General features: G+C 45.1%; 1 protein-coding gene across 1 annotated transcript in view; it reads right to left on the reverse strand.

Moving 5' to 3' along the window:
- Positions 1-23508, reverse strand: part of LOC144680381 (heme-binding protein 2-like) — a 28398-nt gene extending 4890 nt beyond the window's left edge. The window contains exons 1-3 of the mRNA XM_078541347.1: positions 23386-23508; positions 10405-10534; positions 2029-2203 (exon numbers count right to left, since the gene is read on the reverse strand). Of these exons, the coding sequence (XP_078397473.1) occupies positions 2029-2203; positions 10405-10534; positions 23386-23508 (428 nt within the window). The remainder of the gene's footprint in view (positions 1-2028; positions 2204-10404; positions 10535-23385) is intronic.
- Positions 23509-25575: the final 2067 nt, after the last annotated feature.

Consider the following 25575-nt stretch of genomic DNA (forward strand, 5'->3'; position numbering starts at 1 on the left):
GGTGAAAGGTAGGGAGCAACTTCAAACAATTACAATCACCAGGGAAAGAGTACTGAGGAAATTATTGGAATTAAAGGCTGACAAGTCCCCAGGCCATGTGGACTTCATCCTAGAGTCTTAGAAGAAATGGCTGCTGAGATAGTAGATGCATTGGTTTTAGTTTTCTAAAATTCCCTAGATTCTGGATGGGTCCCATCAGATTGGAAAATAGTGAATGTAATTCCTCTTGTCCACTTTGGCAGGAAGAATAGAAAAGCAGCAGATTGTTTAACTGGAGAGAGATTGCAGAACTCTGAGGTACAGAGGGATCTGGGTGTCTGGGTAGATGTATCACAAGAAGTCAGTATGCAGATACAGCAAGTGATTAGGAAGGGAAATGTTATCATTATTGCAAGGTGACTGGAATATAAAATTAGGGATCTTTGCTACAGTTCTACAGGACATTGGTGAGACCACATCTGGAGTACTGTGCACAGTTTTGGTCTCCTTATTTAGGAAGGGACATAATTGCCTTCGAAGCAGTTCAGAGAAGGTTCACTCTACTGATTCCTAGGACAAGTTATCTTATGAGGAAAGGTTGGGCATGTTGGGCCAATTGGAGTTTAGAAGAATGAGGTGATCTTATTGAGAAATGAAAGATGCTGGAGAGACATGACAGAGTGGATGCTGAGAGGATTTTTCGCCTTGTTGGAGAGACCTGAACCTGGGGCCAAAGTTTAAAAATAAGAGCTCTCCTATTTAAGATGGAGATGAGGAGAATTTTTTTTTTCTCTCTGAAGGCCTTGACTCAGTGGAACTGTCTTGCACAGAGAGTAAAAGAGGGTCATTCAATAGTTTTAATGTCGAGGGAGATAGATTCTTGACGATTAAGGGAGTGAAATGTACAGATGGTTGGCAGGAAAGTGAAATTGAGGCCGCAATAAGATCAGCCATGATCCTCGTGAATGGCAGAGGAGGCTCCAGGATCTGATGGCCTACTCCTGCTCCTAATTTGTATGTTTGTATGATCTGGCTGTGCACCAATTGCCTGCAGAATTTCCTGCTCTCTACAGCTACCACAGACTGCCAGCCCATATAAAGGATGACCCACACCCAGCTGATAACCCAGAAACTCCTCCCACCCCAACTTCTGCTCTTTGAAGGGAGCACTTCCACTTTTTGATTGTTTAAAATATGAGGACAGAATCCCTAATCGTGTGTTCCTGGAGTGAATTGTTGTTCACAGGGGTGACTTGTTGGGAATTCACAGGCCCCAACTCGCTGATTTCTGTCAAGAATTTAAACAGAGTGAAAACTGGACAGTACTTTTCCTAAACAGCAATCTCTGTGATCACAATTGCTCACTGAGAAAGCTCAATGTGCAAACTCTACAGATGACTAAATAGCATCACAGTTCATTACACCAAGAGGACAATGTCCACATTGGAGAGCGTCCTGTGTAGTGACCCTCACTGATAGTGTGAGTCAGTGAATGTTGAGTGAGGAATGGACTGGGCCAAGCTTGATCCTCTCTGAGGTCAGCAAATCACACTGTCATTCATCGTCCAGACACCTATGAGGAAAATGACCTCTCCAAAGGGTATGGGAGGGGGACCAGTAACATTGGAACTATGTAAATTATGACTACGCACAGAAAGAGCAGATAAAGAGACATTTAAACTAATTACAGTAGAAAGAACATCAAACATCTCAATGAGCTGATGTTTTATTTTGGCTGAGGCACTGATTAAAAGATGTGAAAGTGGTCTATCAAAAATGCACAAGGTGGTGGTGTGAGAATGTCGGAAAAACAGGAACCAACTCCATATGAACCTGACTAATGTGAATGGGGAGGTCTCGCTGTGTTCTCAGAAGAAGGAACTGCAGATTGTGAGATATGAATCACTCCATTATACAATTAATATTGACCAATGTTCCCCTGTACCCGGATGAGCCCAATAATCACAGTCCGACTCCAGGTTGAGTGATATTGCCACAAGAGCTGACGTAAAGAAATGTCAAACACAATATATCAGTAACTAAAGTTACCTGGCATAGTACGAACTAGTAGGTTCTTTTTTTAATTTGATCGTTTTATCCGTTGGTTCCGGTGGACTGATGACTTCAGGAACTATTACAATAGATACTCTGAATGCCTGCTGTATTTTGCCATTTGCTAACTGTCCAATAACTCCCCAAGGTGCAGAGATGGGAACAACTGTACCTGTAGACAAAGAAACACATTGTTACAGCATTGCTCATGGTGAATCAGAAATTACAGGTGAGGGGACAGGGTGACTTTGCTTTTCTTTTATTCATTCACAGGATGTGGCCTTCACTGGCTGGGCCAGCATTTACTACCCATCCCTAATTGCCCTTGAGAAGATGGTGGCAAGTTGCCTTGAACCGCTGCAGTTCATGTGGTGTAGGTACACCCACAGTGCTGTTAGGAAGGTAGTTCCAAGATTTTCACCCAGCAACTTTGAAGGAATGGCGATATATTTCCAAGTCAGGATGGTGAGTGGCTTGGAGGGGAACTTCCAGTTGGTGGCATTCCCATCTATCTGCTGCTCGTGTCCTTCTAGATGGGAGTGGTCATGGGCTTGGAAGGTGAAAGCTGAGATGAATAAACTGAGATGTGGAAAACACTGATGTGGGCATTGAATTATAGACACAGAATGGAACAGCCTAGAGGAAGGCTGCTCCTGTGTTGTTTGGTGGACTTATCCCACTAATCACCCTGACCTCCTCTCTTCCCACAGACAGACAAAAATGTTTCCCATTATCTCAACAGTTGTCTTTTGAATTTTACTATTGAATTTGCTTCACCACCAGTTCAGGCAGTGCTCTCCAGATCACAGCGACTCATTGTTTAAATAAATGTTGCATCTGGTTCTGTTGCCAATTATCTTAATTCTATGTCCTCCGGTTATCGACTGCTCTGCCAATGGAAACAGTTTCTCCTTATTTACTCTGTCAAATCCATTCCTGGTTCTGCACACCTTGGATCTCTCAAATCTCCTAGCAAATTTCTCTGCTCTAAGGAAATGACCTCCGACCTCTCCAGTCTCTCCATGTAACTGAGACCCATCCACACTCCTATCATTCTAGTAAATCTCTTCTGCACCCTCTCCAAGACCTTGATCTCCTTCCTTGTGTAAAGAAACAAAAGATGTGTCTGGAGGTGGTGTGATTGACAGAATCTGAACAGCTACCGCCTGAAAACAAAAAGAGCAAAACAAGAGAGAGAAAAGGAAACCAGCAAAGAGAAAGGAAAGGAAATGGAGGCAGAGGCTCTGATGAGAGTCATTGGAACATGGCAGGAGACTGTGGACAGGAAGATCAGCATGGAAGAAAGATGGAGAATTAAAATGACAGGTGACAAGAGGCTTGAAGACTGAAGGGACGTGTTTAGCAAAGAAATAGCCTTATCTTACTTACATTCATACATACAAATTAGGAGATGGAGTAAATCGTTTGGCTGCTCGAGCCTGCTCCACCATTCAGTAAGATGGCTGATCTGATTTTGGCCTCAACTCCACTTTCCTTCCTACTCCCTGCACACTTTGACTCCCTTGTTAGTAAAGAATTTGTCTATTTCTGCCTTAGAAATATTTAATCACCTGCATCTACCGGTCTCAGGGGAAGAGGGTTCCATAGACTCACGGCCCTCTGAGAGAAAAAACTTCTCCTCATCTCTCTCTTAAATGGGAGACACATTAATTTTAAACAATGTCCCCTCGTCCTGGTCTCTCCAACAAGGGGAAATATCCTCTCAATATCCACCCTGTCAAGCTTCCTCAGGGTCTTATATGTTTCAATAAAATCACCTCAGTCTAAACTTCAATGGACACAGTCCCAACTTGTCCCACCTTTCCTCATAAGATAAACCCTCATCCCAGGAATCAGTCGTCTGAACCTTCTTTGATCTACTTCTAATGCAATGATATCATTTCTTAAATAAGTAGAACAAAACTGTAGACTGTATTCGAGATGTGATCTCACTAAAGCTCTGTAAAACTATATGGACAGGATTTTACACGTCGGCAAGCGGGGGCAGGGCCCACACACACGGGTAAAATGACATGCGGTGACATTGGGGGGAACTCCCGACCTCGCTGCACCCCATTTAAATTTTCAGGAAGACGAGGGCGCAAAGAAATCAGCTGCACGACCACTGGCCTGTCAATGGCCAATTGAGGCCTTTGACAGAGGCTATTAAATAATTAAAGAACCTGCCCTTCCAACCTTCATGTTGGCGGGCAGACCAGGAGCCCCAGCGCGAATTGGAAAAAGCACAAAACCTCATCCACGGGTGGGATGAGGTTTCATGTAGCTTTTAAAATATTTTAATAAAGTTTTTCTGAAAATGATAGACACGTCCCAATACATGTGACATTGTCACATGAGGACATGTTAGGGTAATTTTATTTTTCTTTTATCTTTTTGACATTTACAGTTGATCTCCCTGAGGCAGCACTTAGCCTCAGGGAGATGAGTGCGCTCTTTTGTGCGTGAAAGAGCACACTCACGATTTTGGGATTTCCCCTCCCTGCTCGGACAGGGAGCACATAGCGCTTCCATGCCGATGTCATGCTGGGTGGGCCTCAATTGGCCTGCACACATAAAATGGCGGCACGCTCTTGTTCGCGGGCACTGACCGGAAGTGCAGCTTTGCGCACCCGCCATTCAACTTCCCCTCTGACAGGGTTAAAAAGCATGAAGCCTCATCCACGGGCGGGATGAGGTTTCATGTACCTTTTAAATGTATTAATAAAGTTTTTCTGAAAATTATGGACATGTCCCAACTCACGTGACATTGTCACATGAGGGATCATGTTAGGGAAACTTTATGTTTCTATCTTTATCTTTTTGACATTTACAGCCGATCTCCCTGAGGCAGCAATAAGTGGGAAAGAGCGCTCTCTCGATTTTGGGGTTCCCTCCTCAGCCTGTACAGGGAGCGCATAGCGCTGCCATGCCGATGTCATGCAGGGCAGGGCCTTAAATAGCCTGCACACATAAAATGGTGGCGCGCTCCTGTTCGCGGGCGCCGACCGGAAACGCAGCTGTGCGCCCCCGCCATTCAACTTCCCCTCTGACAGGGGTAAAATTCAGCCCCATGAAAAACATCACTACTTTTATATTCCATTCCATTTCTCACGGAGAGTCTGGTCAGGAGCAGTGGAGCTGGGCATGCTGGAGTTTGAAATAAAATGTGAGAAAAAATAAATCAAAATATCACATCACTGGAAATTATGAATTGATTGCCTGGCGAGTGCTGTAGCTTGTTTCCCTATCTCCAAAGTTAAGAAGATGGTTTAAGCAGCTGGGAAATTAATAACTGCAATAAAAAAAAATTACGAAAGGCAATTAGGTTTAAATAAAACATTTGGTCACCTTCCTTATGTTTAAATGACAACAGCAGATGGGAATTGAGCAGCTGGTGAGTCTTTATTTTTTTAAGTAGTAAGTTTTATTAGTGGTTGTAGGTTTTCTTACCTAATAGATAGAGGAATAGCAGGGCAGATCTGACCTTTCGAATGCACATCCTGCGCTACGTAGGAACTCCAGGATGCTTGTGCAGGAATTGTTATCAGTTGCAGCAGCTCGAGCTCCAGGTTTCAGAGCTTAAGCATCAGCTGTTATCACTATGGCACATCTGTAAGTTAGAGAGCTTTGCGATAGCATGTTTATAGATGTGGTCATCCCACAGCTTCAGAGTATGCAGGGAGAGAGGGAATGGGTGACCACCAGGCAATCAAGAAATAAAAGAGGCAGGAGTCCCCTGAGCGCACCTCACTCTCCAACCAGTATTCAATTCTGAATATTGATGAAAGTGATGGTTTAACTGGGGAGTACAGTCAGGTCCATAGCACCACCAGCAGCTCAGCTGTACAGGGGCACACGAAGAAGACTGGAAGTAATAGGAAATTCAATAGTTAGGGGAAAGATAAGTGTTTCTATGAATGCAGACATGAATTTGGATGTTAAATTGCCTCTTTGGTGCCAGGGTCAATGATGTCACTGGCCACTGCTGAGCACCCTGATGGGGAAGAGTGAACAGCCAGCAGTCTGGCCCATAGCAGTGGGTTAATGCAAGCGGGGTCAATGAAGGAAAGCTACCACAGATTTGTTAAGCACTAATTGTGTTTAACTAACTTACTTGAGTATTTCGATGAAGTAACAGAAAGTGTTGATGAAGATAATGGTTTTGGTGTTGTGCACATAGGCTTCCAAAAGGCATTTGACAGAGTGCCACACACCAGACTGCTGAGCAAAGCTTTAGCTTCTGGAATAAAAGGGACAATAGCAACATGGATAGAAAATTGTCTGAGTGACAGGAAACAGAAACTAGAGGAAGGTGCATAGTAGAGTTTCCCAGTGGAGTCATCCAACAGGTACAAGGTGTTTGCGATCTATGTGGATGAGCAGGAGGACTGCAAGTTGGATGAGCAGACTGACCATGGCACCATGGTGAAGGATGTCATTCAAGTGGGTGAGCAGAGAGGAATGTGGTAGTGATAGGAGACAGGATCGTCAGGGGGATAGATACAGTTCTCTGCAGTTGAGAGCATGAATCCAGATGGCTGTGTTGCCTGCCTGGGCTGGAGAACTTGCAGTGGGAGGGTGATGACCCAGTGGTTGTGAGCCATATAGGTACCAATGAAAAAGATCTGTATGATAGAGCATACAGGAAGAAATAAATGGGTTATTTAAGAAAGGTACTGCAATAATCATGGGTGACTTTAATCTACATGTAGATTGGGGAAATCAGATTGGCAAAGGTAGCCTGGAACCAGGAGTTTTTGGGACACTTTCTTAGAGGAGCAGATTCTAGAGCCAACCAGGGAACAGGCAAGATCTGTGACACAGGAGAAGTGAATAGGAACAGCGATCACATTGTAGAATTTCATGTTCAGTTTGAAGTGGAGAAGTGTGGGTCCATGACTGGTGTTTTAAAGCTAAATAAATGTAACTATGAGAGTATGAAGTCAGAGTTAGCTAAGGTGAACTGAGAAACTAGGTTAAAATGTAGTACAGTAAAGTTGCACTGACAAATTCTTAACAAGATATTTAAAGGATAGTTTTACATTGAAAGAAAAACTATACAAATCTGCAATGATTAGCTGTAGGTCAGAGGATTGGACAGATTTTAAGAACCAGCAAAGAATGAATTAATAATAAATTATGATCAGCTGAGGCGGGTTTCAATCTGAGATCTGGTTTGCTGAGCATCAACATCAGCTGCAGCTGAAACAAGACCTAAAGGTTGAGGAGTCCCCAGGACCGGATGGCCTACATCCAGAGGTCTGAAAAGAAGTGTTGGCGCAGATAACAGATGCATTGGTTATAATCTTGTAAACATCCTCAGGGCAGAATTTTCCTCCCGTCGGGTGGCCGCACACCTAACCTGAACCAGGGTAAAATGACGCGTGATGATGTTGGGCGATCGTCCTCACTATTTCGGTCACAGGGTGGGTGTGGTAGTCGGAAGTGCGTCCGCCGACATTTAACAGGCTTATTAAGGCCATTGAAGATCTAATTAAATGAAAGCTTTTGCTGTCCATCCAACCTCAGTTAGCGGGCGGGCAGGCGAAAAGGCAAAGTGGCCTTTGGGTTTCTTGCAAAACCTCATCCACGGGCGGGATGAATTTTCGATCAGTCATCAAAAAAAATTAAAATGTTTAAACTAATTCCTAACATGTCCTAGTTCATGAGGTGACATGTTGTTAATATTTTAAAATCTTCATTTTTTTATTTTCAAAAATCTTCATCTCTCTGAGACAGCTCTGTGCTTCAGGGAGCTTTTCCTGCGCACATCAGCACGAACTTCCACGCTCGCCCTCCTCCCCCACACAGGCAGGGCAGCTGTCGCTTCCTTGGCCGCTCCTCTCGCCCAGGCTGAGCCCACCCGACGAGAGCCAAATCCTGGCCTTAGATTGTGAAAGAATCCAGCAGATTGGAAAACAACTCAAGTATCATTTTTATTCAAGAAAGGAGGGAGGCAGAAAGCAGAAAATTACAGGCCAGTTATCCTAACATCTGTCATAGGGAAAGTGCTCAAATCTATTATTAAGGATGTTGATCAGGCAGTGCCAACATGGCTTTGTGCAAGCAAAATTGTTTTTAATGAATCTGTTCGAATTTTTTGACGAAGTGACATTCAAGGTGGATAAAGGGGAACCTGTGGATGTGATGTACTTGGATTTCCAAAAGGCATTTGATAAGGTACCACATCAAATGTCACTACACAATATAAAAGCACATGCTGTAGGGGGTAATATGTTAGTGTGGATAATAGATTGGATGGCTAACAGGAAGCAGAGGGTAGGGAAAAATGGGTCTTTATCAGGTTGCAAGCTGCAACTAGTGGAGTGCCAGAGGTTTCAGTGCTAGGGCCTCAACTGTTTACAATCTATATCAATGACTTGCTTGAAGTAAATGCAAACCCAGTTCCTTCACTGTCTCTGGGACAAAATGTGGGAACTCCCTCCCTAACAGCACTGTGGGTGTACCTACACCACAGGGACTGTAGCAGTTCAAAAAGGCAGCTCACAACCACCTTCTCAAAGGCAATTAGGGATGTACAATAAATGCGGGCAATGCTGGCAATGCCCACATCCTGTAGATGAAAAAGAAAACAAATGTATAGTAACTAAATTTGCCAATGACACCAAGGTATGTAGGAAAGTAAGTGGTCTAGAGGAGGTTGTACGTCTGCAAAGAGAAATAGACAGATTAAGTGAGTGGGAAAAGTTTGGCAGATTGAGGGTAACATGGGTAAATGTGAACATACAGGAAACACATAAGGTTAGTGTGCAGGTACAGCAAGTGATAAGGAAGGCAAATGGAATGTTGGTGTTTATTGCAAGAGGAATGGAATATAAAAGTCAGAACGTTTTACTACAGCTGTACTAGGCCTTGGTGAGACCATATCTGGAGTACTGGGCAGCTTTGGTCTTCTTATTTAAAAAAAATATATATATAATTTTTTGGAAGCAGTTCAGAGAAGGTTCACTGATCTCCTTCATTCCAGAAAGTTGTCATTGAAGAATGAGAGGTGATCTTATTGAAACATAAAAAATCCTGAGGGGACATGATAGGTGGAAACCCAGAGAATGTTTCCTGTTTTGGGGTGACTAAAACTGGGGGATACAGTTTAAAAATAAGGGGTCTCCCTTTGAAGGCAGAGATGAGGAGAAACCTTTTCTCCCAAAGGATCGTTGGTGTGTGGAATTCTCTTCCCCAGAAAGTCGTGGAGGCTGGATCTTTGAATTGATTTAAGGCAGGGTCAGAAGATTTCTGTTAGTCAAGGGTTATGGAGGGGCAGACAGGAAAGTGGAGCTGAGACCACAACCAGATCAGCCATGATCTTATTGAATGGTGGAGCAGGCTCAAAGTGCCAAATTCCTCCCCTATTCCTGCTCCTATGTTCCTATTGGATGTCCTGTTAGAATCCTCCATATTTTTTTCTGCATTTCCCAAAATTGTTACCATTTGCAAATATTGGCATTCTGCCTTGCATACCCAATTCCAAATCATTAATATTTATTAAAGTGTAATAGTCCTCGATTCCAAAAGTGTAATAGCCCCTGACGCCTGGAGAACACCACTGTATACTTCCTTCCAGTCTGAAAAACAACTGTACACCACTACTCTCTGTGTTCTGTCTGTTAACCAATTCTGTATCTACGCTGCCAAACCCTTTAATCCCATGGGCTTTAATTTGCTAACAGTCTATTATATAGTAATTTGTCAAACATCTTTTGAAAGTGTGTATACATAATATCAACTGTAACCTCATCCACCTTTAACCATTAAATAACTCAATGAAGCTAGTCAAACACGATTTATCTGTAACAAGACAGAATTTCCTGCCACTGAGCCTCAGTCTGGACCCAGCATTCCAGCAGCATCCAGTAACCTGAGAGAGATGCAATGTATCAGCTTCCACAAGGGTACATGTCGACTCCAGTAGTGGGATTCATGCCTGGCATATGGAGCCTTTATTATACTAGGAAAATTCAGCAGCCACTGCTGGAGTAGGAACATGAGTTTGGAATCCTACTCCCACTACATGTGCTGTTGTCAAACACTTTCCAGCCAACATGGGCGGACGATCCAGCGGGGGAGGATGATGCCGGCCGGCTGGGCTTATAAACATCTGCTGATCTATCACAATGAGGTTCCCGACGTCCAATGGCAGGGAACACGGCCCGCCATGGGTGGGCTGAGCAGACAATCGCAAACGGGTTTCATACGGTTGTGAAACCAATCGCGCCACATTGTCCGGTCACGCCACCAAACACGCCCGATACCAGCGGGCACGGAAAATCCCGGCCAAAGTTTTAAACATGAGATATCAAAGATTGAAGGGTTGTTTTCTAGTCTGTTGTTACCTTCATGGAACATTTGATGTACCTGCAACATTAGAGAAATGTGAATAACTGAAAAGTTTTTTCAGGCCGGTCTCTATTGCATGATTCAAATCCATTCCAGCAACCGTTGTGTAAATCCAATGGAAAGGTTGGTATTTTCTCTCTTCATAATTCTAAAACAAAAAGAGCAGAATGTATTATCATATGACACAACTGAACTACCCCTGTAAAGCGCCAGTGTTGATAGGACATCCTGGTTCCCAGGTGCGGTAGCAACATTCATGTCCTGGATGGCTGGGATTGAAAGAGAGTTAGAAGGTTTGATGGAATTCTTGGCATTAACACTTCCTGGTTCATTTTCCTTTCTCATTTAGTCTTTCAACTTTGGCGTTGTCCTGCACCATTGGCCTTGCTCCTCCCCTTGGGTATTCAATAAAAAAAGAGAATGTTATTGACAGCCTTCTAAACTGAGTCACTTCCATCTGAGTGTTCTCAGGGTCAGGGAGAGAAGCCATGAGCACTATTTCTCCTCCTGTCTCTGGGCCCCTTAATCCCACCCCCATCTACAACCCACGTGCTTCCCCTCCAACGACACTCTCCCCACTCAATCATGCAGGTCATTTATCCCCATTCAACATTCACCAAACAGTTACAGAAAGGTCCCAGGAAAATGATAACTCATATTTGCAGCCAGATGCCAACATCGACTGATATTTATGCAGCACGGGTCAATAATATTAAGAACTACAATGATACAATGCATTGTTAGTTTGTGCGCAGCTGAAAGGTGATCCCACCACGACCATTAAACAGACCAGAGACTACAAATTTTACCGTAACAGCATCATGCAATATATCCCATTAGTTATTTATAACACTGCGGACGATAACACTGATTTTGTTCACTGCCTCAGACCTCATTAACATATTCTGCACTTTGGGTCCTATGGAAGCAGTGACAGTAAATTAATATTTAGGGGAATGATTCAAAACTTGCAACCCAGATAAAGTGTACAAGATCTTCCCCATTCCATAGAAGATGTAGAAGACTTTATCCTGCCTTGGGTGCATGATATTATTCAATATAATTATTTCACACAAGAAGTGTAACTGGATTCTACTTTACCAGTGATCTCACAGGCTAGAAATGTCAAATAACTCCTGAGGAACAAAGTGAAATGATTGAACAACATAAGTCTTCACCGTCAGTGATAAACATTGGTGCCCTAACGTGTCTCTTTGTAACACAACTTTTAAGATGCCAGGGGACAAAGACTGAATGGTTCACGTTTGTATTGGGTTTCTTGATCATCAAGTCTGAAGACTCTTCTGATTGCTGTTTCTTATTACTCTTTATTTTTAATATCTGGTATGCAACACAACTTTATCACAATATTTCAATGCCTCCAGGAAGTCATAAAAGCACCAGGATAGAGTGAGCTAATAGGTGAGCAGACAAAATGGAAAAGAACATTGAGAATTATGTAGAGCGTAAAACAAGTTAATGATTCACGATGAGCTCATTGTCCACTTGTGTCCTTATAATTTCACCCCACAAAACTTGCCAACAGTAAAGAACCATTAGCAAAAAAATAAACAGATCTCCAGCAATTATTCAATACTCTGAACGCAAGATAATTATGGATGACAAAGGTCATCTAGACTAGCTCATTTGATCTGTCCAGAATGGCACACAAATATACTGTTAGCAGCAGGAGTGAGCCATTTGGCCTGTTGAGACTGCTCTGCCATTTAATAACATTCCCTAAATCATCACAGTGACTACAATGAAAAAGCATTTAATTGTCAATAAGGAGATTTGAGACATTGTGCAAGGTGCTGTGTAAATGCAGCTTTTGTCTTTCTTTCATTACACCAGCATGCAGTAGGCAGAGAACTGGAGCAATAGTGATATTGGAGGTCCAATGCTGATTCTCTAAGGATAATTAATCACAGAGCAATCAACTGGTGTCAGGAAAGTGGCTACAAAAAAAATCACTACATTTACAAAGCAATTCAACTCTGTAACTAATACAACCTTACCATTCTGACTTCTCTGGCACCAAATCACAGCAAACCTTAAATGACATCTGCCCATTTTATGCTAATGAAACTATCCAAGGATTTGTCAGTCAGACATATGAACATACGAGCTTATGAATTAGGAACAGCAGTAGGCCACTCGGCCCCTCAAAACTGTCCCATCATTCAATAAGATCACGGCTGATCTGTATGTAACTTCAGCTGCACATTCCTGCCCACCCCTAATAACCTTTCACCCCCATGTCAATCAAGAATCTATCTAGTTCTGCCTTTAAAATATTCAAAGACTTTGCTTCCACCACTTCCTTAGGAAGACAGTTCCAAAGACACACAACACTCAGACAAATAATTCTCCTCATCTGCGTCTTAAATGAGTGACTCCTTATTTTTAAATACTGGCCCCAATTCCAGATTCTCCACAAGAGGAAACATCCTCTCCACATAAACCCTGTCTGGACCCCTCAGGATCTTAAAGGTTCCAATAAATTTGCTTCTTACTCATGTAAATCCCAGTGGATACAATCCTAGCCTGTCCAGCCTTTCCTCATAAGACAAGCTGCCCATTCCTGCCATTAGTCTAGTAAATGTTCTCTGAACTGCTTGTAACGCATTTACATCTTTTTTTTTATACAAGGAGACCAATATTGTACACAGTACTCCAGATGTGGTCTCACCAATGCCCTGTACAACTGAATCATAACTTCCCTACTTATGTTATCAACTCCCCTCACAATAAATGATAACATTCGTTTATGTTTCCTAATTACCTGCTCTACCTGCAAACTAAACTTCAATGATTCATGTGCTAGAACACCCAAATCCCTCTGAATCTCAGAACCCTGCAATCTCTCACCATTTAGGTAAAAGTATTCCAACCAAGTGAATGATTTCACTTTTTCCCACACTATACTCCATTTGCCAGATCTTTGCCCACCCACTTAACCTATCCATGTCACTGCGTAGCCTCCTTACATCCTCTTCACAATTGACTTTCCTGCCTATCTTTGTGCCACAACCAAATTTATCAATCATTCCTTCGGCCTCTTCATCCAAGTCATTTACATAATTTGTAAAAAGTTGAGCCCCAGCACTGATCCCTGTGGCACACCACTTGTCACACCCTGCTAACCAGAAAAAGATTCACTTATGCCAACTCTCTGCTTCCTGTTAGCTTCTTCTTTCCATGCCAATATGTTACCCCCTACATTAGGAGCTTTTATTTTCTCCAATAACTTTTGTCATGGTACTTTATCAAATGCCTTCTGAAAATATAAGTACAGTACATTTACTCTTTATCCACAGCACATGTGACTCCTTCAAACAACACCAATAAATTGGTTAAATATGATTTCCCTTTTACAAATCCATGTTGACTCTGCCTGATTGCCTTGAATTTTTCTAAGTGCGCTGCTATTATATCTTTCCTAATAACTTCTTATGTTCCTCTGACAGATGTTAGGCTAACTGGCCAAAAGTTCCCTGCTTTCTGTTTCCCTCCCTCTTTGCATAAAGGAGTTATATTTGTTATTTTCCAATCTACTGGAACCTTCCCGAATCTAGGGAATTTTGGAAAATTAAAATGAAAGCATAAACTATCTCATAAGCCACTTCTTTCAAGGCCTCAGGGTGAGGTCCATCCAGACCTGAGGATTGGTCAGGCCACAGCCCCAACAATTTGCTCAATCCCACTTCCCTGGTGATGGTAATTTTTCCGGGTTCCTCTCTCCCTTCCATTTCCTGATAAACAGCTATTTCCGGAATGTCACTTGTGTCCTCTACAGTGAAGACCAAAGCAAAATATCTGTTTAATTCATCCGAAATTACCCAAATTGCCATTATCAATTCCCCAGACACACTCTTGAACGGACCAATGTTCACTTTGTTAACCCTTTTCTTATTTAAATATCGAAAGAAGCTCTTACTATCTGTCTTCATATTATGAGCAAGTTTGCTCTCATACTCTAATTTTCCCTCCTTAAACTTTTTGTGATACTTTGATGTTCTTTATATTCTTTCCAATCTCCTGACCTGCCACCCATCTTTGCATACTTATATGCTTTTTCTTTAGGTTTGATACTGTTTTAGTTAACCACAGATGTTGGGCCATCCCCTTGGAATTTTTCTCTCATTGGAATGTATATATTCTGTGTTTCTGAAATATCCATTTAAATGTCTGCCACTGAACTTCTATTGACCTATCCCATAACCTCATTTGCCAGTTCACTTTAGCTACCTTTGCTTTCATGCCCCCAGAATTGCCGTTATTTTAGATTGAAATACTCATCTTGTTCGCACTCGTTTCTCCCTCACAATGAATGTAAAAGTCAACCATATTATGATCGCTGCTACCAGGGGTGCCTTCACTAGGAGATTATCAATTAATTCAATCTTGTTTCTCAATATCAGGTCTAGTATCGCCTGCTCTCTGGTTTGCTCCAGAATGCACTGTTCTAACAAACTACCCTGAAAACATTCTATCAACTCTCATCTACGCTACCTTGGCCCATCTGATTTTTCCAGTCTTTATGCAGATTAAAATCCCCCATGATTATTGCTGTACCTTTCTGACAAGCCCCCATTACTGTACCTTCCTGACAAGTCCCCATTACCTCTTCTTTTATGCTCTGTCCGAGTGTGTAGTTACAATTAAGAGGCCTGTACACCACATCCACTAGTGACTTCTTGCCTTTAACATTCCTCATCTTAACCCAAACCACTTCTACATCCTGGTTTTCTGAACTTAGGTCATCTCTCTCTAATGTGTTAACACCATCATTATTTAACAGAGCCAGCCATCCACCTTTTCCTACCTTCCTGTCCTTCCTAAATGTCACATACCCTTCAACATTCAGTTGCCAAACTTTGACATCCCGTAGCCATGTCTCTATAATGGCTATCTGATTGTACTTACTTATTTCGATTTGTGCTATCAGTTCATCTGCTTTGCTTTGAATGCCTAAGTTGTTGGTATCTACATGGACCATGAGCACTGGATCCTCCCCCTCCCATTGCAAGTTTATCTCTAGCCCTGAGCAGATGTCCCGAACCCTGATACCAGGCAGGCAACAAAGCTGTCTGGACTCTCACTCTTTGCTACAGAGAACAGTGTCAATCCCCCTCACTATACTGTCCCTACTAGCACTACATTCCTTTTTGCTCCCCCACTTGAATGGCTCCCTGTACCACGGTGCCATGGTCAGTTTGCTCATCCACCTGAAGCCTCCACTCTCATCCAAACAAATTGAGAGAACTGAAATCCTATTGGACGATTGCAGAGATTCACATTGCTGCCCTCTGTGTCCGCTTGCCTGCCTCACAGTCATACCCTCCTGTCCCTGGCCACTGACCAAAACACAAGACCCTATCCGAAGTGGTGTGACTGCCTCCTGGGTATAATGCATCCAGGTAAATTTCCCCCTCCCTGATGTGTCGCAAAGTCTGCAGCTCAGCCTCCAGATCAATGACTCTGAGCGGAATTTCCTCAAGGCGCGAACACTCACCTCAGACGTGTGTGTCGTGGATCACAATGTTAACCAGGAGCTCCCACATACTGCATCCTTAATATGTTTTAAATAATTACATTAATCACTTGTTTAATATGGCTTTCTTACTTATTTGATTAACTTTACCAACAAATTATGTATTATTTTAAAAGTTAGCAATAGAATAGAACTTACCCACTTACCAGATACTCACCAAACAGATTGCTCCTCTCCCTGTAGTAGGGCAAGAACCAATTTCTATGGGCTGAGATGGTAGAAAGAGGAAATGAACAACTCCTTCCTCCAACCAAACTCCAAGTCTTCACTCAATTTGTCAGCTGCATGAAAGAACCCTGAATTTATAGTAAACTGAACAGGGGCAACAGTAACCAGATTGAAGCAGTTAGCGAATTAACTACTCAGCTCCTACAGCCGAGAGTGAGTTTACCCTGTCTAAACTGCAAGAAAGAACTTAGCCTGCTTACACAGCACTTTCCAGTTACTGCTAATTACCGACTAGATTCGATTCTCAGAGCAAAATTTAAGAACAAAATTAAAACTTAAAACTCCCCTCTCAGCAAACTCCAAGGGCAGAATGTTTCCCTCCTGGGTGAGCCTCCCTACGTCACCGCACACTCTCGCGATCATTCACCCGGTGGGTGCGTGCGGGTGCCAGAGCGGTGCTCACCATTAGTTAACAAGCAACTCAAGGCCCTGAACAATGCACTTGTCTGAGATTTTTCATTGCCCGAGCGATTTTCTGCTCATTGCACGGGCAAAACAGGCAGGTGGCCAGCTGATATTTCCTCAAACCTCATCTAAGGGCGGGATAAAAAGGGTCAGCAGCATTGCCAGTGTGGGTAGTGAGGAGTTTTGGAGATAGTTTGCAGCTGGTTGTTTATTGGTATTTGGCAGCTTCATTTCTGTTCAGGGCCTCATTCTTAGCATTTCCTGGCCTCATTTCGGGACTCATTGCTGTCTGCCAGGAGGGTTCAAACCATGTGGACCTTTCCAGGTATCAGACAGCCTTCCTTTACTCTGCTAATGGGGACTGTGGTTTGGCACTAGCAAGGGGGGGACACACTGAAGGAAATGGATCTTGATGCAGCTGCATAAGCCACAGATGATGTGTCCAGTGGTGAGTTGGAAGATGAGCACAGAGAGGAGAATGCTGTGGGTGTGGAGCATGACCTCGGTAACCTCCAGGAAGGCAGAGACAGTAGGGATGCCTTGATCCAACGCTCCTTCAGCGAGGCTACCAAAGATCAGCTTCAAATTCATGCCAGGGCTGCCTCCTCCAACCCGGATGTCTGAAAAGACCCTTTCATTTCAACACAAAGAACACTCAGCAATAAAGTTCTCAGCCACCTACGTCCAGAATTACATCCTGGCGTTCCCCACACCAATGAATTAAATAGGTGAAGATTCTAAGGCCATGATGACAAAACCAGGTTTATATCATTTTGACAAGTACAGGCTACTTACATGAAACCCTCTGGTCTTAAGTCCCAGACCAGTTTATATTATCTAAACATAAATGAACATAAAATCACCCATGACCTGTCCCTTTTGTGCTCATGCTGCCTTTAACTTACACTTGTGAGTGCTCACTCTCGGTGTCCACCCCCCCCTCCCCTCCCTGGCACTGGTATCGGAGACAGCCTGCTGATCCTGCCGCCATGTTGGGCTTGATGACCTTGTCGGTTGTCCTCAGGCCAGTGGCGCCCGTGCTGGCCCCGCCTGGGATGGAGCAGCCAGTGCCACAGCTGGCACCCCTCCAATCGCCACAGCATCACCTGCTGCCATGGTCACTGATGGAGGGGCGGAGAAGCTGCTGCTGTCACCTGGACCGCCCTGAGAGGAGTTCACAGAGATGGCTGGCAGCTCGTGCTCCAATGTAAGGTCTCTGTGGACCTCCCTGCACAACATTGATGGACATGCGCCTGGATGGGATACTGGGTGCCTCATCCTTCTCCCACACTGACATTGACCACCTGAGGTCAGTTCCAGTGTGAGGGCTTGCAGGTCCAATAGCAACCCCAGGAAACCCTCATTCTGTCCCTCAGCTGCCTCTCAATGAGAGACACCACTGTCTCAATGGAGGGGGCAGTGCGCTCGCCCATGACGGTCAATGCAGTGCTCACGCTCCAAATGGAATCCTCCATCGTGGAGAGCATGGTGCGCATATCCTCATTGATCTTCGCTCGATGCTCTCGTACATCTCACTGAACATCCAGCATCTGCTGCCTAATAGATGATTGCAGAGGCTCATTTTCAGCCTTGGACTAAGCATTGTCCTGGCCCCCGGCAATCCTCCGACTGCCAGTGCCCTGGGCACTCTCTGCCTCTGCATGCACCTCAATCGAGTGTGAAGTGCCCTCAACAAAGTGCACCGAATTACTAACCACTGAACTAATGCCCACCAACGTGCTGGTATCTGCGCTGGTGCCTGCTTCAGAGAGTGGGTGTGATGCAGGTGACAGTGATGCCCGGAGGTTTTCTGCCGTTAGGGGGAGGCCCTTCGGGGTCTACAGATCGGACGTCAGCTGGCGAACCTAAAAAGGAAAAGAAGGACATTTCATTAGTTAAAGTCATCACTCTGTCACTGTGCATGCCAGGCACCCTGGTGAGACACCAGAGATCTGCATCATGGTGCCATTGTCTTCCAATGATCAATGGGGACACCAGGTTCGAGACTCCCATCAATGAGGAGACTGCACTAGAATGGCTGCACAATCCGAGAGTGTCACCTCTGTGCACTGAGCTCTTACCTTCATCTGGCACCCTCGCCTCTCCATGCCCGGTTGCACGGGTGCGTGTTGGCTCTCCAGCTCAAGGGTGTCCTGCTCGAACCGGGAGGGCAGCAGCAGGTTGGACGGGCCTCCTCCTGTACGTGACCTCTCTGCTTGGTGATGGATTGTCTTCACTTGAACGGACAGAGGAGCATTGATCAGTCCAATCTCTACCTGCAGCTCTAATGCAGCCTGGCCAACCCCAGCTGAAGACCCCCTCGCAGGGCACATCCGAGTCATGGCTCTCCAGCCGCAAGGCACTCAGTCCAAGCAGCTAGGGCTCACCCCCTTGGCCAGTTCTGGCATCATTGACAGTTGGCACTCAGACTCTAGCACCGCTGTGGCCCAGGGGGGAAGGGCATCCCTTAAAACAACGGCACACTGACCCAAGCCAACATGGTACTCACCCTTCCTGAGCGCTTCAGGCCATTGAAGAGCTTGTGGCACTGCACCCGTGTGCGCTGCACCACATCATGGCTGCTCACGCGGGCTGCCACCTCCTCCCATGCCCTCTTTGTGAAGTGCGGTGGCCTCCCCCTCCGATCTCTGGGGACAAGGGAGTCCCTCCTGGGAGTCACCTCCTCCAGCAGGACGGTGAGGCACTCATCGGAAAAGCTGCCGGCCGATTTCCCACCCAACCTGCCCTCCCGCCTGCTGTGTCCAGCCACACTCAACTTCATAACTTCCATACTGACACCACAGAACAGACGTCCTTCCATAGTCAGCCTTCCAGGGGCTGCCTAGGCTGTTTTTAAACAGGTTTCCGGGTCACCATTGGACCCAGCAGCCGACAGGACCCCGCCCCCACTCGGCCCTTCCTGACCAGTGCGGAGCCGCGTTTCATGCTGGACGGGCCTTAATTGGGCCACCAGAGTGAAATCACAGTCGGGGCCTGATCGCGGGTGGCGGTCGGTTTCATGGACACTCCCGGGCCTGCCCGCCGTGCCCGCCCAACGAGGGCAAAATTGAGGCCCAAATCTTCACTCAGTTAGTCGATTGCACCTGTTTGTCCAGCAGCTCAGAAAAAATGTAGAGAGAATCGTTGTTCTGAATGTTTCAGAGTAGAATGATACATGGGACAAACATTCAGTACGGCCATCACTCAAGAACTGGATTGATTCCCCTGCCCCCAGAAGCTGTCGTACAAGTTGTGTTGAGCACTGAATTTACAGCCTATCCACAGGTTCAATGTGATGTTGCATTTTATTTCTACTAAATAAATGTGCAAATAGTATTTTTTTAAATCGCTTTTGAGCTGTGACAGAACCAGGCAAATTAAGTGGGAAAATGTAATTAATAAATAAGAAACTCCAAAAGCAAAAAAACTGACAACAATTATAAGTGTGACCTTGCACTGGAGTGCGACTTCAACAGAGCGCTGAGAGTTTGGTGAGTTGAGGGAACATTAAATCTCTTTCTAAATGTCTAATATTGTTTGATTTTAACATTTAACATTCTAAATCCCATCCAAGGACCTGAACAGCGAGAGAGCAGCTATCCACTGGGGTGCAGCTGTAGATAGTTAATTAAGGAAATTAGCTTGACACTTGTCATGGGGAAGGTGTTAGAATTGATCATTAAGGAGGTTATATCTGGGCACTTAGAGAAAATCAAGGTAAGTGGGAAAGAGTCAGCATGGTTTTGAGGAAAGGAAATCATGTTTAACCAATTTTTTGGAGCTCTTTGAAGGAGTAAACTCTTTCGAGTTATCAACAGTCACAGATTGCAACTCTTTCGAGTACAATCACAGTTTCCGGGAGTGGGACATGAACCCACAACCCTCTGATTCAAAGGCGAGGGTGCTATGAACTGAGCCACAGCTGACACGCACTGTAGATAAAGGCCTTCAAATGCCCCTTTCAAATACCCCTTCAAATGTCAGCCACTCTTCTCTATTGATTTAGCCCATAGTTGAGTATCCCAGTTCACTTCAGCTAGCTCAGCTTTCATGCCCATGTAGTTGCCCTTATTTAAGTTCAAATATTGGTCTTAGGCCCACTCTTCTCCCTTTCAAACTGAGTGTAAAATTCAATCAAACTGTGGTTACTGCTACCTAGGGACACTTTCACTCTGTAGACGCACTTTTATTTATTCGTTCATGGGATGTGGGTGTTGCTGACTAGGCCAGCATTTATTGCTTTCGGGGCAGTTCAGAGTCAACCACTTTGCGTTGGTCTGGAGTCACATGTAGCCAGGCAGATTTTCTTTAATAAAGAAGGGGTAAAACAATGAATAAATGAATAATAAACTTTTGAAATATAAATACAGTTTTTAAAATGGATTAAAAAAGGGGTAAAAATGGAGGAGAGATTTCTTGGTTTGAAGTTGTTAAACTCAATATTCAGTCCGGAAAGCTGTAAAGTGCCTAATTGGAAGATGAGCTGCTGTTCCTCCAGATTGTGTTGAGCTTCACTGGAACATTGCAGCAGGCCAAGGACGAATATGTGGGCCTGAGAGCAGGGTGGGGTATTGAAATGGCAAACGACAGGAAGGTCTGGGTCATGCTTGCAGACAGACCGAAGGTGTTCCGCAAAGCAGTCACCCAGTCTGCGTTTGGTCTCCCCAGTGGAGAAGAGACCGCATTGGGAGCAGCGAATGGAGTGGACCAAATTGAAGGAGGTGCAAGGGAAGTGCTGCTTCACCAGAAAAGAGTGTTTGGACATTTGGACGGTGAGGAGGGAGGAGGGAAAGGGGCAGGTGTTGCACCTTCTGCGATTGCATGAGAAGATGCCATGGGTAGGGGATGAGGTGTTGGGGGTGATGGAGAAGTGGGCCAGGGTGTCACTGAGGGAATGGACCCAACAGAATGCTGATGGCGAGAGGTGAGGAGAAGATGTGTTTGGTGGTGGCATCATGCTGGAGTTGACAGAAATGGCAGAGGATGATCCTTTGAATGTGGTGGCTGGTGGGTGAAAGATGAGGACAAAGGGTCCCTATCATGGTTCTAGGAGGGAGGGAAAGGGGTGAGGGCAGAGCCACAGGAAACAGGTCGGACGCAGTTGAGGTCCTATCAATCGCAATGGGGGTGGGGTAACCCTCGGTTAAGGAGGATAGAAGGCATGTCAGAAGTGCCACTTTGGAAGGTGGCATCATGAGGACCCTTTCACAATTCTTTTCTCGGTACACCGATGACTGTATTGGGGCTGCTTCATGCTAACGTTTGGACTTGGAAAAATTTATCAATTTTGCTTTCTATTTCCACCCCTCTATCACCTTCACATGATGCATCTCTGACACTTCCCTTCCCTTCCTTGACCTCTGTCTCCACTCCTGTTGATAGACTGTCCACCAATATTTAGTACAAGCCCACCCACTCCCACAGCTACTTCGACTACAGCTCCTCACACCCTGCTTCCTGTGAGGGCTCCATCCCATTCTCTCAGTTCCTTTGCCTCCGTTGCATCTGTTCTGTTGATGCCACCTTCCAAATTGGCGCTTCTGACATGTCTCCCATCTGCCTTCCCCGAGGACTCCCCCCTGATTGTACCCCAGTCACCCCGAATATCACCTGAACACCCCCAGCACCCCAGCTACCCCCATCCCCAACCCCTATCTAGCCACCCACCTGACTAACCCTCCCTTCCCATGTCTATCTCCACCCCACCAATTATCACCACTGACTAACCTCACTACCCCCAACCACCATCCCCCACCCCCAACTACCTCCATCTCTCCAATGACTGCCACAATTTACCCACCACCCCTATCTACCCCCTACACCCCAATTACCATTCAAACCCCCCACACCTCACTATCCTGTACCCTAAACTACCCCACCACCTCGACTACCCCCAACTCCTGACTGCACCCCAACCCCACCACCCAAACCCCAGATCCTCTCCGGGCAACACAGCCACCTGACCCCACCCATGCTACTCCCCATCCCCCCTTACCCTCCCCTGACCCTCCCACTCCCTGATTACCCCACAACAGCCCCGACTAACCCCCACATCCTGACTAGCCCCCACCACTGGACACTCCCAGCCCTCCTCCAATCCCTGACTAACCCAAAACACTCCGAGTGCTCCCCACCCCCCGACTATTGCCCAAACAAGGCCCAAGAATACCCCACACCGACCCATCTACCCCAGCTGTACTCCCGCCTACCACATGACACCCCATTCCCCCCCGCCGAATACCCCCACCTACCCTCACTACTCCCTACCCTTCCTGACATCCTGACCCTTCCCCACACCTGGGTGAGTGAAAAGGAGCAGAGTGGAAATCCGAAGGTGATTGTCACTCCCCGGATGTTGTGAGCCATGATCATGAATAGGGGATTGGATAATGGACAGAAAGAGCTTCTTACAGATGTAACATAGTGATCTTAAATCTGTTATAAATTTCAGAAATTGGGTTAAATTCAGTGAATACAGGAGTAACAGGAATGTGTCCCGACTCTACAGTCCTTCGCATTGTCCCTCTAACCTCTTTGTTTCCACACCAACCCCACTTTAGACCCGCTGCTGGAGACGGAAACCCTGATATTCTCACTACACAAGCTGGCAGTGGAGACCAATCAGCCGACAGCAGCTCATGTATAAAATGTTAATGAGACCCAAGGACCAATTTCAGTCCAGTCTCATGTTTCAGGGCTGAGGTGTGCGCTGTCGGTCCACCACAGGTTATTTACCCCAAAAACAGGCATTGTATAATTTCCCCTGGTACAAACATGACAGAACGCAGTAAACTCTGAACTATACTTACCTTGTGTTGAATGACTTCTGTGGGCTCAATGCAGTGCTTTTGATGACAGAAGTTATTCACTTCATCAAGTGCAGCAAGTTGATGCCAGAAGAGGACAAACACAGTTAGGAAGAGTCTCAGCATCCTGGTGTCTGCTCAGATCACTGGTGAACACACTGAATGACTCTCAGCACCTTTAGGTGGATCTGCAGATTGAGCAGAGAGCTCAGGTCTTTTTATACTGTTTTATGAAGATGATTTTGAATAATGTTTAGCTGCAGGCAGGAACATCATGTATTGAAGAAATGCACTTGCTGATTCCATTAGAAACCATTAACTCTCAGAGTGCCGGTTCCCGGGAAGTCTGAACACTCGGGAAGCTATTTCACAATTGATTCCCATTCACACACTCAGGATTGTCAACCCTCCCTGTTTGGGAGTCGTCTGGAATGGAAGATTGATCTGCCGGTCGCTGGTGTTAGTGACCCGGGAGAAAAGAATTTCACATTCGGGTTTCATGTCTGCACAGTTTCATTTCTTGGGTTTCCTGCACTGGCGGAAAGTGGGAACCCAGTGGCCATGCTGCACTCCAACCGTGGGACACACCACCATTTCCTCACTGAGTAGGTGAAGCTGGTGTGGGTCTCACTGCCCAATGACTTGAGCATTTCACCCTGTTCCTGTTTGTTTCTTCCCCTCCTCTCCTGAGGTAACTGAGACTGGCTGAGGTACATAACCCTTGGTGACAACTCCCACTGAAGTCCAGTTTCTGACTTGGGTTCAGTTTTCCTGGCACTGCCTGTCACTGGGTTTCTATTTTCCTGGACACTGCCTCTCACTGGGTTTCTGCTTTCCTGGCTCTGCCTCTCACTGGGTTCCTGCTTTCCTGGCACTGCCTCTCACTGGGTTTCTGCTTTCCTGGCACTGCCTCTCACTGGGTTCCTGCTTTCCTGGCACTGCCTCTCACTGGGTTTCTGTTTCCGGGACATTGACTCTCACTGGGTTTCTGTTTTCCTAGCACTGCCTCTCACTGGGTTTCTGTTTCCTGAACACTGCCTCTCACTGGGTTTCTGTTTTCCTGGCACTGCCTCTCACTGGGTTTCTGTTTTCCTGGCACTGACTCTCACTGGGTTTCTGTTTTCCTAGCACTGCCTCTCACTGGGTTTCTGTTTTCCTGGCACTGACTCTCACTGGGTTTCTGTTTTCCTAGCACTGCCTCTCACTGGGTTTCTGTTTGCCTGGCACTGCCTCTCACTGGGGTGCAATTCCCCTGACACGGACTGACAGGAGTGAAAGCGAATCTGGAACAAGGGGACAGAGTGTTAAAATAAGCAGGAGCCGTGACATGTCCATCTTTTTAATGTTTTGAAGGCTCCCTAGTCGGCAAAGAGGACAGGAAATGATAGCACAACCCCTCAAGATTGTCCTTCCATTCAGGCCCTCTGGTCCATATGAGTGTCACTCCAGGATCCACTTAAAACCTTTGTCCACCCTCCGGTACAGGCATCCCTTCACCTTCCCGAATTCTAATCACTTCCGAAACTTTTCCCTGACCACTTTCCCAATGCCAGGGAATTCTCTCCAGTCTCAAGTGGTGGCCTTTTTTATGGCTTGAATATTTTTAGTTCCCGGCAAGGTAAGCCAATTCCCTTCAACTTATTGCTAGCTTAAAGTCCCAACTAAAAGAGATTCTAAGCATTAATGGAATAAAGTCTTGGATTGGGTCTTCAAATGCAAGCCCTCTCCTTCAGAACTCTCAAAGCCCACATGATTTTCTTGGGACGGGACTTACATTGAGACATGTCTTAGTGGACCAACTTCTTTGAAAATTTACCAATATCAGCTCTTGGAAATCGTCCTAAGACTTCAGGAGTGGTGTATTTATGTGAATTGCCGAGATAATAAATATTTCAGACGACACATTCTATTTGCTTCAAAAGGAAATAGATTTTACTGAAGCTCATTATAAGTTGTAGCTTATACATGAAGTTATAAATGATAACTAAAGCTAACATAACATGTAAATAATGTGGTCTTAAATACATGGAATGTATGAATATACCTTATCAGCAAATATTGCTGGATAACTCAAACAAACAACAACAATTAATAAAAGTAGTTACTCACAAATTCAATATGGTTACATCGAATTTTGATATATCTCTGTCTCAACCCAGGGAAATTCTCCAAAGGGAACTCTGACCCTTTATG

The sequence above is a fragment of the Cetorhinus maximus genome, chromosome 5 (assembly GCF_964194155.1).
Source record: "Cetorhinus maximus chromosome 5, sCetMax3.hap1.1, whole genome shotgun sequence".
Classification (NCBI taxonomy): domain Eukaryota; kingdom Metazoa; phylum Chordata; class Chondrichthyes; order Lamniformes; family Cetorhinidae; genus Cetorhinus; species Cetorhinus maximus.